The sequence below is a fragment of the Neltuma alba genome, unplaced genomic scaffold (genome assembly GCF_004799145.2).
Source record: "Neltuma alba isolate B1F8T4 unplaced genomic scaffold, ASM479914v2 tig00001226_pilon, whole genome shotgun sequence".
Lineage (NCBI taxonomy): Eukaryota > Viridiplantae > Streptophyta > Magnoliopsida > Fabales > Fabaceae > Neltuma > Neltuma alba.
In genome coordinates, this window is record NW_021632384.1 from 928 (window position 1) to 18,390 (window position 17,463).

At 36.9% G+C, this 17,463-nt stretch overlaps 1 protein-coding gene across 1 annotated transcript; it reads left to right on the top strand.

Moving 5' to 3' along the window:
• Positions 1 to 231: 231 nt before the first annotated feature.
• Positions 232 to 17,219, top strand: LOC114754195 (alpha-glucosidase-like). Its single transcript, XM_028942969.1, has 5 exons — positions 232 to 548; positions 6,013 to 6,746; positions 14,234 to 14,464; positions 14,570 to 15,216; positions 16,230 to 17,219. Exons 1-5 carry the CDS (start codon positions 232 to 234, stop codon positions 17,121 to 17,123), a joined length of 2,823 nt encoding a protein of 940 aa, XP_028798802.1. The 3' UTR covers positions 17,124 to 17,219.
• The last annotated feature ends 244 nt before the right edge of the window (positions 17,220 to 17,463 follow it).

A 17,463-nucleotide genomic window follows, 5' to 3' on the forward strand; every position in this document is an offset into this window, starting at 1 on the left:
TTATCATTTTCTATCCATTGGAAATTGGTTCTTCAATATTAAACAAATATTATTATTCAAAGATATGGACAAAAGGCCGTAACCTTCTTTGCTTTTTCTTTTTCCTTCTGCCTCCTTTTGGTCAATACAGGCCACCTTTTTTCTAGGTCAATACAGGCCATCATTTAGCGTCTTTATAAGTCATTCCCACTCACCCGTCCCCCCACCATTCACATCTACCAAGAGCGATGGATGCTCCTCTTCCGCAGCTCGCGAGTAATCCAAGAGTCACTTCGACTTCACTATCCTCCGTCGTCTTTGTCTTTATCTCTATCTGTCTTATCTTCTTTGGCTCTGCGAAATCTGATTCTTCTTCTTCTCTTCTCGTCGTCCACAAGGTTTTACGCAGAATCTGCACAACAAGAAGCAGCAAAAGGTGTTGGGTATGGCTATGGTGTTCGAAGTGTGAGCACTGATCTATCACGAAAATCTCTGAGCGCTTCGCTTGATCTTATCAAGCCTTCTTCTGTTTACGGACCTGATGTTCCTCATCTCTCCCTTACAGCCAGGTGCTGCTTTTTCTTGCTTCCCTCTTTTAATTTAATTTTCTTCGTCATAAGATGCTGCTGCTGGTGGTAGAAACTTTGAATTGACTGCTTCTTTCAAATAATTTTTTTTTAAATTTTTTAATTGTCTTTGTGTTCAGTTTTCCTTTGAGATAATTAATAGTATTCAAATTTCGATAATTTCAGTATTTCACTTTTTTAATAAGTTTTTATATTCTTTTTCTAGTTTTTTTTTTCATTTCTATATAAAATATGATGTTGGTAATAGCTCCCACTCAGCATCATCTGAATTAATTTTGTCACATGAATTCAAATAAAATTAAGATTAATTATTATTTTTTTGCCATGCAACAAGATTAATTAGATTACAAATTATATCTAGATACAAGAAAACAGTTATGAGCATGATACCTTTTTGTTGATAATAAATATATTTTATTTCATTATTTTACTTTTTTTAAAAAATTATTTTAATTCCTGGCAGTCTACATGTGGTTTAGTTAACATAGACATTATTTATAATTGAGAATCAATATAGACTAACGTTATAATTGAGAAAATAGGAAGAATTTAATAAAAAAAATTGTGGCAAAACAATTAAAGAAAGCCTGAAATACCTGAACCTTTTTAAATTTGGAGTCCGCTGCGCTTTGCTTCCTTGACCTTTAAAAATTTAAATTAAGAATCATGATATTTTATGTTTTGATTATCAATTCCCCAGTGGTTCAAATTGTCGTTTCTGACATGTCACAATTTTTATATATTTTTTATTATATATAATTTCATTTGAATAATAATACGTAGCATTTCACATGTAATTTTAAGAATTTTCTACTTTTTTTTAATTAAAAATACATATTCAAATAAATATTTAAATGTTTTTAAGTATTTCATTTTAAGTATAAAATATATAACATTACATGTGGAATATCAATTTTTTTTAAATGAAATGGTGTATTATCAAAATAAGGATGAATATAATTTTTAGCCTCTGAAATTTTAGTTTTTTTTAGTTTTAATCTCTCAAATTTTAAGTCCGTAGTTTTGGTTCTTGGAATGTAATCTATCTTTAAACATTAGTTCTTGAAGGTGTAACAGTGTTAAAATCTGTTGAAGTGTCATCAATAATGTTAAAAGTTGTGATGTGGAATCACTATGTGGCATCTAATTGAATCTTATATAGATAATAAAATGCATCGCATGGAACAACTCTTGAAATGATCAATGAGGAAGAAAAAGACTGTGTTTTGAGAATCTGTTTTTTTTCCTCCTTCTAGTTAGATATCATTTAGTAATTTCATATCACCACTTTAACTCTGGTTATGACATTTTACTAGATTTTAATATTGTTACACTGGAGACCTAATTTCAGAGACCAAAAATTGCTATTAACCCTAAAAGTAATATAAATTTTTTTACCATTCAACAAGAATCCACAATGAAAATTGTATAAGAAAAAGAATCCATAATGAAAAAACTATAAAAATTGAAACAGAATTATTTCTTTTGTTTTTGGGTTTTGTACATTTCAAGCATTAAAAAACAAACTAAAAAATTCCTCATGAAAAATTCTGGCTAAATCCACAATGAGAAGTCATAGTGAAATTTCTTTGTTTTTTCTCTTGGGGAAATGATCATAGAATTTCTTGTCAAGTATTGGCATGAGCTTTCTTGACATTTCTTGTCAGTATTTCATATAGATTTTATATTATATTACAGTTTTTATTATTTTATTTTTTCTTCTACAAAATAAAATGGTCAAAATACGAAAATAAAAATGAAGAGAATAGAAACAAGAAAAAAAACTATTTGTGTTGCCAACATTGTTTTTTTTTAAATGAAACATGCCACTTTTATTTAATTATTAGAGCGGCCCATAATCTGCATTTGCACTAGTCTAAACTAAATTCCGTTTCATAATTTATAGTTTACGAATAATATAACTATTTCATATATATATTGTGACAACCGTTCTTTTAAAACCCATTTAGATCAAAATTTTCAATCTATTCGAACGATTAACCATGATAGAAAAGAAGAACCTTAAAATTTTAAATTGCTATCATGGTTAAAAGAAATAAACTTATAATAAGAGTAACATCGATCGTTACCTTGGGCTTGGACTTCCAAAGTCCAGAAATATCATTCAACCATTAGCCCAAACCAAACTTATATTTTCAAACATACGAACTGATAAATCAGTTTAATATAAACTATAGAGCTCATTAGTCAAAAGTCAACACTTTCGAAGCAGCGTTACATGCAGAGTCTAAGATGTCTCGGGCCTCCTCGCGGCCCTATCATACCAGATAGTAGTAATTAAAAGTATTATTTTTACATCATGATAGTAGATGAGCCTTATGTGACAATATATAACAAGTCAGCACATAAAACAAAAGCAGGGAGGCTATTAAGCTATAACAGCACACTATGCCTCCGGAGCCTTCCCTGATGGGCCACCACCTGAACTATCGCCTGAAAATGTTAAACCATGGGGTGAGACAAATGCCTCAGTAACCAGCTTTCCAACTCATCATACATACTAACACGTGCTCGTGAGGTGTCAAGTGGGATAGTTATTAATTCTTGAAATATAGATATATCCATAGAAATATAATTTCAATCATCCAACCCTCACTATGGGGGCCAACACACAAGCCACATAAGTCTATCCCTCACTCTGGGGGATCAATCAAACATATGGGCCTATCCCTCACTCTGGGGGACGAATAAGAAGCCACAAAGGCCTATCCCTCACTATGGGGACGAAAGAAGAAGCCAACCAATGTGCACTAATGGCGGCCTTACCACGTGGTAGGATATGACTCAATCCAAAATCCAAATAACAACCAATCATTCACACAATATAAAAAAAATGTCTCAATCTTTTCTCAGTATAATCCATAAGATATAAACCATATATCTTTTCCAAACTTCTCAATCACAATTCCAAAAATCCCACAAGACAATTTTCATAGCTCAAAAGATATAATTTATCTACTCGAGTTTCAAATAACAAATCATTATACCAAATAGCAAAATACTCACAAACAACATATTAGCACATATAACAAGTGGAAAGTGGTTACCTCTCGCCAAGGCAATACTAAGGATTACCACAAGGTCAATCATTTGCTCAACCAATAATTAATCTACACAATTAATATAACTACATATTAATATAAACTAATTAATTAAACTTTCTATATTATTTAAATTTCTAATTTAATTAAATTTTTACTCTAAATTCCTGTAACTCTCATAACTCAACATTATTAAGTATTTTAAAAACAACTTAAAATTTCTAACAACCCAAATTATTTATTTACCACCTCCAAATTATTTACTTTAATAAAAAGGATTTTCCATAATTTCCAAATATAAAATTATTATGTTATAAATTCTAAAAACTCTCTTTTTAAGTTTAAACCTCAAAATCAAACTCTCAAAAATTTAATAATAATACTTCAAATATTTATAACTAAATAATATGATCAAAACTTTAATGGTATAACTACCATATATATATTTCCTTAAATAATAAACTTTTTAGCTACAATAATTATTTTAAAACCTCCAGTCACCCAATAAATAAAAATAAACCGATTAAAATCTTAATAATATGTTAAACACCTCAAATAAATTATTCAACTTAATTTTAATCGGTAAAATAAATGATATAAATCATATATCACATATTTTTCAACTAAAAAATCCATTTAAGCACTAAAAACCAACAAATAGACCAATCCAAACCGATTAAAATCTCAATAATATATCAAACAATCCAAATAATTATTTAACTTAAATTTAATCAGTAAAATTATGGTATATCCCATAAATAACAGATTTTCAACTAAATAAATTAATTTAAATACTAAAACTAACAAATAGAGAAATCTAAACAGATTAAAATTAACAACTTATTTATTTCTAAATTTCTATAGTCATCTTTTATCAAAACTCAATACTTAGATCATATACAAGTCTCAAAATTTTCTCTAATCACTATAGTAATACTATTATTACGAAACATAAAATATATAAGAAATATTTATGAAGAAAGTTTGATGAAAAGAGATAATTTCATATACCTAAAATATCTTCAAAGCTTACCTTCTCTTTCAAAATGATCGCAGTTCTGCTTCTTCTCTCCCACACTCTTTCTCTCTTCTCCGCTCTTTCACGCCCCCAACATCTTCTATCTCTTTTATCTTTCATTTTCCAACCACCATTGTATTCTTTTCCTTCCTTCATTAATTCCTTCTCCCCTAAATTCCTGTCCCTTAGTCAAATGGTGCAGCTTTCCACCGAATTTGGTGGAAAGCTGCTTCCTTTTTTTTTTTTATTTATTAAAATATTATAATAATAATAATAAATTATTATTTATTTTTTTTTATTGATTTTTTTTAACTAAATCCTAAAATAAAGTTTAGGATATTACATATATATATTTATATCATCTTCATCACTTCATGAATAAGAATATTTTTTTGAAATAAATTAAATATTCACAATTAATTATATGTTTTTTCATCTAATTTTTTCACATTCTCTCTCATTTCTTTTCCCACTGATCCTCTCTCACTTATCATCTAAGGATATTTTTGGAATAAATATGATCTCCTACACAATGATTAAATTACTTGATATTATAGTAATGTTTGATATATGAAGTTTAACATATTAGATTCTACTCTATACAAAAGCATAACGTTATTTTTTTAAATAAAAAAAATTAGTGCATAACTTGCAAATCGCAGAATTTAAAAACGACATGATATTCAGGTTAGCAAAGGAAAAATCACAAAAAAGACCTTAAAAATTGAAAAATACGTAGAGAGACCCATTTACAAAAATTGTTGTCATTTGCTTATTCATTCTTATAAAAACCAATACTAATATTTCCTTAAAAAAGGCACATGATATAAACATTTTGGAGAATTTCAATAAATATCCCTTCTAGATAATTAATATCAGTCAACTCCTAAAAATGTCTTAAATTTCTACGTACTCCTAAGGGTCAAAATTTTATGGGTTGAAGGACAAAAATGTCATGGCATTATTTTGGGGTTACAAATTATTTTATATTACTTGGAAATCACCGAATCTACGTTGCAAATTGCCTTGATTGTAAATCATCGAATTTAAGTTGTTTATTTATATCAAAACAATTGCATTTGAAGTCATGAAGTTGCTTATGTTCTTTATAAATCGTTGAATTTTGATTGTGGGTTGTCGAATATGAGTTGTTCATTTACATTTCACACCAAAATAGGGGTTGTGAATTCATTTATATTCCTTTTAAATCACCAAATTTGAGCTGTCAGTACTAATATTATAGTGAAATTTCAAATTTTTTAGGGTTGACTAATATTAATTATCTAGGTTTAAATGAATTTTTTCCTAAAATTTTCAATGCATGCCAAGCATCACTCTATTAATTGTCTCACACAATTGTCTACAGTTTTGAGAGCGCAGATTGCTTCCGAGTGAAAATCACTGACTCAACAAAACAAAGATGGGAAATCCCGCAAGAATTAATTCCTCGTCATTCCCGTTTTCCCCCTCGTTCCCACTCTCTCCAAAATCATTCTTCTCACCCCTCTCAACATCAACAGCAGTCTCATTCACAACAGTACTCTTTGATTGATTCCTATTCAGACATCGTCTTCACCCTCCACAACACCACCCCTTTTGGGTTCACGCTTGCTCGCAAATCCTCAAACGACATCATCTTTAATGCTTCTCCAAGCCCTGAAAACCCTTCAACATTTATTATCTTCAAAGACCAGTACCTTCAACTCTCTTCCTCGCTGCCAAAAAATAGAGCTTATTTGTACGGTCTTGGAGAGCACACCAAGAGCTCGTTCAAAATCCAACATAATCAGACCCTCACATTGTGGAATGCTGACATTGGCAGTGCTAATCTTGATCAAAACCTTTATGGGTCTCACCCATTTTACATGGATGTTCGTTCTCCTTCAGCTGATGGGAGAGTTAAGGCAGGGACAACTCATGGGGTTTTGCTATTCAATAGCAATGGCATGGACATAGTCTATGATGGTGATCGTATTACTTACAAAGTTATTGGAGGTATTCTTGATCTTTACGTTTTTGCCGGACCTACCCCGGAGTTGGTAATGGAGCAATACACAGAACTAATAGGTCACCCTGCTCCAATGCCATATTGGTCATTTGGTAATTTTCTATTCCATATCTATCCTTGTTGCTTGATTACATGTTCATTTGGTTATTTATGTTGTGAGGACAAATACTTCAAAAGCTGTGTTCTTGTCTATCTAGTATTAAAGATTATAGAATGATCATACTATATAAATTGTTTATTTTGCAGTGTTGTCTCCATGTTAATCATTGTATATCTTAGGTTCTCATGTAGTTGTGATAATTCATTCTGGTCGAAGAAGTAATTATAATAATGAACATCATTATTCATTAGAATAATCTTAAATTTTAGGTGACTTTTGATTTTATGCTCGATGTGCATTGGGGTAGGTTTAGATGATGTCCTCTTGTCATCTCTAACTTAATGTTATGTATGTTTAGTGTGCTAATAATAGCAAGCAAATAGGGGAGAATTTATAAGCACTTGCACGTATTGATAATGTGAAGTTCACATCATATTCATGATGGTAGTAGATTACTGGCACCTTATAAACCTTTGAACAAACATGTTTGCGAAGGTGCAAGTATGCCAGACTTTCTGTTAGGTAGAAAACTTGTCTGAGATGGACAATGTAGTAGTTGGATGAATAGAAACTATCCCACAACTACTATATTTGTTCTTTTGTTTCTTGCATGCTCTTTCCATTAGGTGAGTGTGTTTGTCTATAGTTGGTATGAGTTTGATGATATTTATACCTAGAGGTTCTCCTGTTTAATTATTAGAGAATATTATATCAAGATTCTTTACTTTATCCTCTAATAGTTAGCTTTAACCTAATTATACTGATGGAACTAGTGATTTTATTGCCCGAATAGTTTCAATAGTCAACTACACCCCTTTGATAGGGAAAATCAAAGGGAAAAATGGAAAATGGTAGCCGACTAACCCTAGTTCCCGTTGGTTCAAAAGAAAAAGAAGACCACAATCAGAATCCCTCCTTAACCTTCGAGAGGTCAGGTCTCTCCCCCAGTCACTAAGATCCTTCCTACCCTTTTTCTCAGCACAGCACCCCAGATAACCGTCTCCCCACTACCCTGATCCTTTGTGGGCCCCTTCTCGTATCCGCCCTCCTTCTCTTGGTGGTCCCCCTTCCTTACTTGGCACCCGGCTTGCAGGATTGGGTTTGTTCCTGGGCTGTCTCCTCCCGTATACCTGGCTCCATTAGGGGGCCGGGTCCATCATTACCTTCCCCTAAAAGTCTCACCTTGTCCTCAAGGTGGAATTCTGGAAACTGTGCATTAATGAGGGCGCTATCTTCCCATGTGCTGTCGCATCCCGGTAGTGATTGCCACTTGATTAGGACCTGGGTACTGCCATCTGTCATTTTTCGTGCCTTGAGGACTTGCTCAAGTTGAACCTGTAGCTCATAGTCTTCGGTCACGAAACTGGGCAGGGTTTGTGCAGTCACTGTAGATGATAGTGACCTCTTTAGCTGGGAAACGTGAAAGGTGGGGTGAACCCGAGCATCCGCAGGTAATTTCAGCTTATACGCAACCTTCCCGATTCTTCGTAAGACTTCATAAGGCCCATAGAATCTCGGTGCTAGTTTCTCATTTTGCCTCTTGGCCAATTTCTTGAGCTTATAAGGTTGTATCCTCAGGTAGACTTTGTCACCAACCTGGAACTCAACATCTCTTCTTTTCTTGTCAGCTTGTTCCTTCATTCTAGCCTGCGTCTGTTCAAGATGGTACTTGAGTCTTTGTAGGGCTTCGTTTCTCTCCGGCAGCTGGGTGTTAACTTCTTCCACCAGTGAATCGTCATCCTTCCACTTGAAAATGGAGGGGGGATCTCTTCCATATAAAGCCTTAAAAGGTGTGGCCCCCAAATATCTGTTATAGGTTGTATTGAACCAAAATTCAGCCCATGGCAGCATCTGAACCCACTTCTTAGGACTTTCTCCGGCGAAGCATCGTAAATAAGTCTCAAGGCCCCGGTTCACCACCTCAGTTTGGCCGTCGGTTTGGGGGTGGTAGCCAAAGCTATACTTGAGAGTAGTCCCTGACTAAGTGAATAATTCCTTCCAGAACTGGCTTATGAAGACTCGGTCTCTGTCAGAGACTATTGATTTTGGGAACCCATGCAGTTTCACTATTTCTGCAACAAATCTCTCAGCTACATCCTTGGCAGTGAAGGGGTGTGAGAGAGGAATAAAGTGAGCATATTTGGTGAGTCTATCCACTACCACCATGATGGTATCATATCGGCGAGTCCTAGGCATGCCTATGATAAAATCCATGCTTATATCTTCCCAAACTTGTTGCAGAACTGGTAATGGCTGCAATAGGCCCGCTGGACTTGTGGCTGCATATTTATTTCGCTGGCAGGTTTCACATTTGGCCACATAATCTTGTATATCCTTCTTCATACCTTCCTAGAACACCACGTCTGCCATTCTCTTATAAGTCCTCAAGTACCCCGAGTGCCCTCCGATCGGAGAGTTATGAAACTCCTTAATTAATCCATCAGTCTTGGGAGAACTCCTGGGTAGCACCAATCGACCGTTGTACATGAGGCAGCCATTCTTGAGAGAGTATCCCGTAGGTACGTTGGTTCCCAATAATACCTTTTGCCTGAGCTCATTCAGTTTTGGGTCCTTAGTCACCTCAGATTCGAAGTCTTCTACTCCAGCGTATTGCCATAGGGAAAATGAATTAAGGGACAGGTTCGGTACTTCTTTTCGAGATAAAGCATCAGTTGCCCGGTTTTCTTTTCCCGGTTTATACTGGATCTCGAATCTGTATCCCATCAACTTAGAAATCCACTTCTTCTGGTCGGGGTCCATTACACGCTGCTCTAGTAAATACCTCAGGGCCTTTTGGTCAGTCTTGATAATGAAGGGTTGAACTGTCAAGTAGTGCTGCCACTTTTTGATGGCGAGAACAATGGCCATTAATTCCTTCTCATAGACTGCTCCTTGCTGAGCTTTTTTGGACAGTTATTGGCTAAAATAGGCAATAGGGCGTCCTTGTTGCATGAGCACAGCACCGACTCCCACTCCACACGCGTCAGCTTCTATTTCAAATAGTATTTTAAAATCGGGCATGGTCAACACTGGTGCATTAGTCATGGCTGATTTGAGTTTCTGAAAAGCTGTTTGAGCCTGGTCTCCCCATTTGAAAGCGTTCTTCTTAAGTAAGGCCGTCAAGGGAGCTGCTATCTTTCCGTAGTCCTTTATGAATTTCCGGTAGTATCCAGTGAGACTGAGAAACCCTCTCAAACTCTTTATGTCTTTAGGCGTTGGCCAGGAAACCATGGCTTCTATTTTAGCAGGGTCAGCCTTCACTCCCCTGGCCGTGATGATGTGCCCTAAGTATTCTAACTATTGTTGGCCGAAGCTACATTTTTTTACATTAATAACGAGTTGGTGTTGCTGGAGAATTCTGAGTGCAGTCTCTAAGTGCTCCGTATGTAATTCCATATCCCTGCTATACACTAGTATGTCAGCAAAGAACACCAGAATGAATTTCCTCAAATAATCACGAAAAATGTCATTCATCAAAGACTGAAAGGTAGAAGGTGCATTTGTGAGCCCAAAGGGCATAACCAGGAAGTCATAGTGCCCACTGTGCGTCCTGAAGGCGGTTTTGTGCTCGTCCCCGGTCCTGATTCGGATCTGATGGTATCCTGCCTTGAGATCCAGCTTGGAGAAAATTGTAGCACCTCCCAATTCATCCAATAGCTCATCAACTACTGGGATAGGGTATTTATCAGGTTTTGTAACTCGGTTCAAGGCCCTATAGTCCACGCAGAATCTCCAGCTGCCGTCTTTTTTCCTGACTAGTAATACCGAGCTTGAGAAAGGGCTGCTGCTTGGTCGAATGATGCCAGCTTCTATCATTTCCTTCACCATCTTCTCAATCTCTGCCTTATGAGTGTATGGGTACCGATAGGGTCTTACATTTGGTACCTGTGCCCCCTCTTTGAGCATGATGGCGTGATCTTGGGTTCGGTGTGGTGGTAGTTTAGTCACAGCTTGGCACACCTCATTATACTTATCCAGGAGCTGTTGAATTTTTGGAGTTTGGGTCCCATCTTCGGGCTCCCTTTCCGGATGCAAGCCCATCACGTTGATTTCCAGCCAATAGGGGTGTTCACGGGACGGATAGGGACCGGGACAGGCCCGTCCCGGTTCCGTCCCGATGAACAGTAACGGGACAGATTTTCTGTCCCGTGTCCCGGCCCGTCCCGGGGTTGTCCCGGTCTCGGTCAGGACGGGACGGATCCGGGACGGGACCGGGACGTCCCGAAATAATTTTATTTTTAATTTTTTTAATTTTTTTAATTTTTTTTAATTTTTTTAAAAAAAATCTAATTTTTTTAATTATATTTTTTTGAGTTTAAATCTTATAAAAACATCTTTTTATTTGTTTGGGCACTCTTAAACAAAAGCTCAAAATATTACATATAATAGTTATTAAAAACTCTAAACAAAAGCTTTTAACACAATAAAAACTTGCTAAAAATTCTAATCATCAATAATCTCAAATCATTAACAAATATAAAACTCTAAATAAATATATCCATAGTTCCATACAATAGTCTCAAATCTTAAAAAAATATGAAAAAAATGATATTATATAAAAAATTAAAAAATTAATTTTTTTTTTTAAAAAAAGGAACCGGGACGGGACCGGGACGGGACGACCCCGTCCCGTGTCCCGTCCCGTCCCGGTCCCTTTTTTGTCCCGTCCCGGTTTGTCCCGTCCCGAAAAATTTCGGACGGATCCGTCCCGTCCCAATAAGATCGGGACCGGAACGGGTCGACCGGGACGGGCCGGCCTTGAACACCCCTACCAGCCAATACCCTTCAAACTTCCCTTTCAGTGCCCTTCAGCAAGCCTTGTAAGACGCTTGCATGTGTGTTAACGTGGGGTCTCCTCGCAAACATACCCATTCGCTCCCTGATTTAACCTTCATGTAGAGTTGTCCCCAATTTAATCGCACCTCTCCAAGGGACTCGAGCCAAGCTACACCGAGCACCAGATCAATATTAGCCAGGGGAAACGGATAGAATGTTTGCATAACGTTCAATCCCTGCAGCTCCAGCTTCAACCTTTGGCATTTTCCATTCTCATATACACGTCTCCCATCCCCCATAGCTACAGAGTAAGTCGGAGTGGGTGTCACCTCCAACCCCAATTCTGTCACCATGTGTCGGGCAATAAAATTGTGGGTGGCCCCACTATCAATCAGGACAACTACAGGCCTCTCGTTGACAGTTCCCTTCATCTTCAAGGTCTTGTAACTCGAAATGCCCAACACTGTCGCTTGGGAGAGTTCCATGGTGGAATACTCCTTCTCAGTCTCATCCTTTTCTAGTTCCTCAAAATCGTACTCTCGAATCTCTCCTCCTTCCTCCTCGTCAACAACCATCACTTGGAGTTGCTTGGATTTGCACTTGTGAGTGGGACCCCATTTTTCTTCACACTTAAAACACAGTCCCTTCTCTCTTCGACGGTTTATCTCTGCCTCAGAGAGTCTTCTATTCCCCCTGTGGTTGCTGCTTTCGGCGCTGGGTACTGTGCTAGGTGTCGCAGCTTGGTTACTAGCAACCTTAGAGTTGTCAAGTCCACGATTGTTGGTGACTCGCGTCCCTGATGACGGAGCAGGGCTCTTGGGATTTTCTGAGAAAGCCGAGAATTTGGGTGGAAGTGCAAGTGGGGGTGCCCAAGTCCTCGGGTTTTCCTTCCGGTACAGCTTGGACTCCTTTTTCTGCTTGGCCTTCTCCAACGTCGAGTTTCGGCCTTCAATCTCCGTTGCTGTGTCCATTAGGTCCTCTAGTCGATTGGGCTTTAACACCCGCACATCAGCCTTCACCTCTTCTTTAAGCCCATTCATGAACATGCCCATTAGTGAAGCTTTGGACACGTCATCAAGGGTTGCCGAAATCATCTCAAACGTCTCCCTATATTCAGCCACCGTCCTCGTCTGCTTCAGGGCGGCGAGTCTCTCGTGGTTGTTCCCAGTGTGCGACTGGTGGAAACGTTTAACCACACTCCGCTTGAACTCCCTCCAACTCGCTATCGGCGCTCGCATCTCCGTCCACTGGAACCAGTTCAATGCTTTTCCCTCCAATCCCACCACGACAGCATCAAGTTTTTCGGTCTCTGGAACTCCATTGACGATGAAGTAGCGCTCCATCCAAAAGGTCCAGCTTATAGGATCCTCCCCATCGAATAGTGGCATTTCTATACGGCGGTACTTTTGTACTTCCTTCTCTCCCAACACCTCCGTCTCTCTGTTCATATGAGTCCTCCCTGCTTCCATCTCTGGGATTCGTTCACCCCTGTTACGGTCATCTCCCCCTCGATCCTCTCCCGTGTGTTCCGTCTCTCCTTCTGGTGTCCTTACTTCTCGGCGACCCTCATGAGGGGTCTCGGGTAATCTCTGGTTCAGTATACGAAGAATGTTTGCATTCTGCTCCTGTAGCTGAACAATGGTCCTTTGCATCAAGGATCGTTCCTCCCTCGCTTCCATATTGGACCTCTGCAACTCACCTACTACCCGTCCCACTCCCTGCAGCTCGTTCACTGTCTTTTCCACATTTTCTAGTCTTGCTTCCATCCTTCTGGTACTCACCATTCACAGGGTCGACCCGCTCTGATACCAAAGATGATGGAACTAGTGATTTTATTGCCCGAATAGTTTCAATAGTCAACTACACCCCTTTGATAGGGAAAATCAAAGGGAAAAATGGAAAATGGTAGCCGACTAACCCTAGTTCCCGTTGGTTCAAAAGATAAAGAAGACCACAATCAGAATCCCTCCTTAACCTTCGAGAGGTCAGGTCTCTCCCCCAGTCACTAAGATCCTTCCTACCCTTTTTCTCAGCACAGCACCCCAGATAACCGTCTCCCCACTACCCTGATCCTTTGTGGGCCCCTTCTCGTGTCCGCCCTCCTTCTCCTGGTGGTCCCCCTTCCTTACTTGACACCCGGCTTGCAGGATTGGGTTTGTTCCTGGGCTGTCTCCTCCCGTATACCTGGCCCATTAGGGGGCCGGGTCCATCATATACCCTCACTGAAAACCTATCAGTTAACTTTATTAGTATGTTCAGATGTAACTAGTAGGGGTACCATGGCATAGAAACATGAGTTTGGACTGTAACTGACATTATCGTTATTGAATGATAGAGACTACATAGTATGGGATACAAAGTCTCACATCAATTAGAATGAGATTCTGAATGAGATATTTAAGTGGGTTGGTTATCTCATATCAACAACTAGCTTTTGGATTAGGATTATCCTACTTAAGTATCATTGAAATATGTGTGTATGTATTGCTTTATTTTTTTATATTACAACATGTTAAAAATATTAAATCTACTATGACATGACCAAGGAAGGTTGTTACTTCAATAAGAATGCATAATGTATTTTTCTTTATGTAGAAAGGATTTAGTAATAAAGATCTTATGAATTGAAATATTTCATCTATTTTGGTTAAGCTTGTGTCTAGTTTCTGTGCTAACCTAAAAGTTATGTTGTTATTGTTGGAGGGTTTCATCAATGTAGATGGGGCTACAAGAATGTAAGTGACGTTGAGAATGTTGTTGCTAATTATGCAAAAGCAAGCATACCTCTCGAAGTAATATGGACAGATATTGATTACATGGATGCATACAAGGATTTCACACTTGATCCCATTAACTTTCCACTGAATAAGATGAAAAAGTTTGTTGATACTCTTCACCAAAATGGTCAGAAATATGTGTTGATCTTGGATCCAGGTACCTTCTTTTGAACACACACACATATTCGTCAAGCAAAAATTACTCTACTTTTGATTGTAGATGTCATTTGTATTATTAATGCAAGGAAAAATATTCTAACAGGTATCAATGTAGATAAGACATATGAAACCTTTATGAGAGGTTTGCAGGACGATGTCTACATAAAGCGTGGTGGAGTAAATTATTTGGGTGAGGTTTGGCCTGGACCAGTCTATTTTCCGGATTTTTTAAACCCAGCTGGCCAAGTCTTTTGGGCTAAGGAAATCAATTCATTTTGGAGTCTCCTTCCTTTTGATGGTATTTGGCTTGACATGAATGAGTTATCCAATTTTAAAACTTCACCTCCCATTCCATCTTCTAACTTGGATAACCCTCCTTACAAGATTAATAATGCTGGAAGTCTACAGCCTATAAATAGTAAAACAATCCCAGCAACTTGTTTGCATTATGGTAACATCACTGACTATGATGCACACAACTTGTATGGGTTATTAGAGTCCAAAGTAACTAACAAGGTCCTAATAAATCTAACTAGGAAAAGGCCATTTATTCTCAGTAGATCAACTTTTATAAGTTCAGGAAAGTATACAGCCCACTGGACAGGAGATAATGCTGCCACATGGAATGATTTGGCATACTCAATACCATCCATCTTAAATTTTGGAATATTTGGAATTCCAATGGTAGGAGCAGATATATGTGGCTTCTCAGGAGATACAACTGAAGAACTTTGTCAACGTTGGATACAGGTAAATGTTATAGGCCTAATCTCTTTGATGTTTTGGCATTTTGGTGTTGTTTAATAGTTAATGATATGCAAAGGTGGATGAATGGGGGATAAACTAGGCCAAGGCCTTTATTCCTATTTGGGAAAACATTAATATATGTATAAAGTTTTTATAAGATCTACGATCCCTAAAAAAATGGCATATAACTACCAATAAAATTACATGACTCTTCAATATTTTTATTTATATCATTTTCTTTTATTGTTCTTTTACTATGGTGTTTACTTTTTCTTTTTTAAGATAGTTTTTCCTTTTCTTACTTATAATATTCATACATTTTTTAAGTAAAGTTAATTGATGAGATAGGCCGTATGAGTTGAGACATAAAAGAATATCTCTTCATGTCATAAGTAGCAATGATATTCAAATTCTTAAAGCTATGTGGGCTAAAGTTATTTTATCAGAATTTCAATATGATATATTATCTTTTTCTTATCATATAGGTGCTAGTTTAATTTCTTTCATACGATAGGTGTGTATTTTAAATTGTTATAATTTTTTGGTAACATAAATTATTGTAATTTTTTATTTAGTTTTATACGCCCTATAGCATTCTTCCCTGTAACATTATTCCCAACCCCCAGGCAACTCCACTATTGTTGATCAACCCCCAGGCAACTCCACTATTGTTGATCATAAAATTATGTTTTTTGTTATGGCATATGCAAATAAGTTGTCTTTTCGCATTGAAAGTTTATTTGGTTTTTGTTTTATGAAAAGAATGTAATCACATTTGTTAACCGTAAATGCATATACGTATTAAGTCCCTTAATAGTTATAAATGATTGTCTCTTGTTACATTGAACTAATGTGTCATGTGTTTAACGTATTTGTATTTATGAAAAGTAAAGCTATTGTCTCATAAAAAATCAAAAGAATGGCTTCAACTTTTGTTTGTATGACCTAATGTCCTCTTTGTATTGCATCTTACAAATTACTTATCAATAAAATTTCTCATTTATTTCGTATTACAGTTAGGGGCATTTTATCCCTTTGCAAGGGATCATTCAGAGAAAAGCTCAAGCCGTCAAGAGCTGTATCTTTGGGATTCAGTTGCTGCATCAGCTAGAAAAGTACTTGGTCTTCGTTATCGCCTCCTACCTTACTTCTACACATTAATGTATGAAGCACATGTAAAAGGGACACCCATTGCACGACCTCTTTTCTTTTCATTCCCTAAGGATATCACAACTTATGAAATCGACTCTCAGTTTTTACTTGGTAAAGGGGTGATGGTGTCACCTGTTTTGAAGCCAGGAGCAACCTCTATTGAGGCTTATTTCCCTACAGGAAGCTGGTTTGACCTCTTCAATATCTCAAACTCAGTTATTGCAAACACAGGAAAGAATATGAGGCTTGATGCACCACCTGATCACATAAACGTTCACGTTCATGAAGGCAATATCTTGGCTTTGCATGGTGAAGCAATGACAACAAAAGCTGCACGTAAGACACCATTTGAACTTCTAGTTGTTATTAGTAACAGCACAAATAGTTCTGGACAGGTGTATTTGGATGATGGGGAGGACCTTGACATGGGGGAAGAGAAAGGGGAATGGACACTAATAAGATTTTATGGTGCACTGAACAACAATAGCGTTTTTGTTGCATCAGAGGTCACGAATGGGAGGTTTGCTCTTGACCAAAAGTGGTTCATAAATAAGGTAACCTTTTTGGGGATTCCTAATAGAAATAGATTGAACAATAGCTGGGAAGTGAAAGAACGGAGTATCATGGAGCGATTAAACACAGATGAAAAGACAGTTATAAAAAGATATTTTGATAGTTCCAAACACTTTGTTATTGTTGAAATTTCAGAATTGTCTCTGCTTATCGGAAAAGAATTCAAGTTAGAAATCAAGGTTTAATAAAACTTGTTACTCATGACATATTGGTCTGTATTTTCTAATGATTGAATAACAATTATGTTATGCCTAATTCAATACTTTTGACTTGGCTCTTAATTGTGATGTGGGCTAAATTTTGAATTACTAGTTGATGGGTAAGTTGGGAATGATGTTATCTCATAAGACTAGATAATTTGTTTGAAATATTTTTTTTCCTATTACTTGGCATTAAGTTGTGAATTTAATCAATTTACCATACATCCAAATATGTTTAATCTTGGTTTCTAAGATCATTCTTTTCTTTTCTTTTGGATGTCATATTTATGTCTATCCTCTTAGTTCTAGATATGAATTCTGTTAG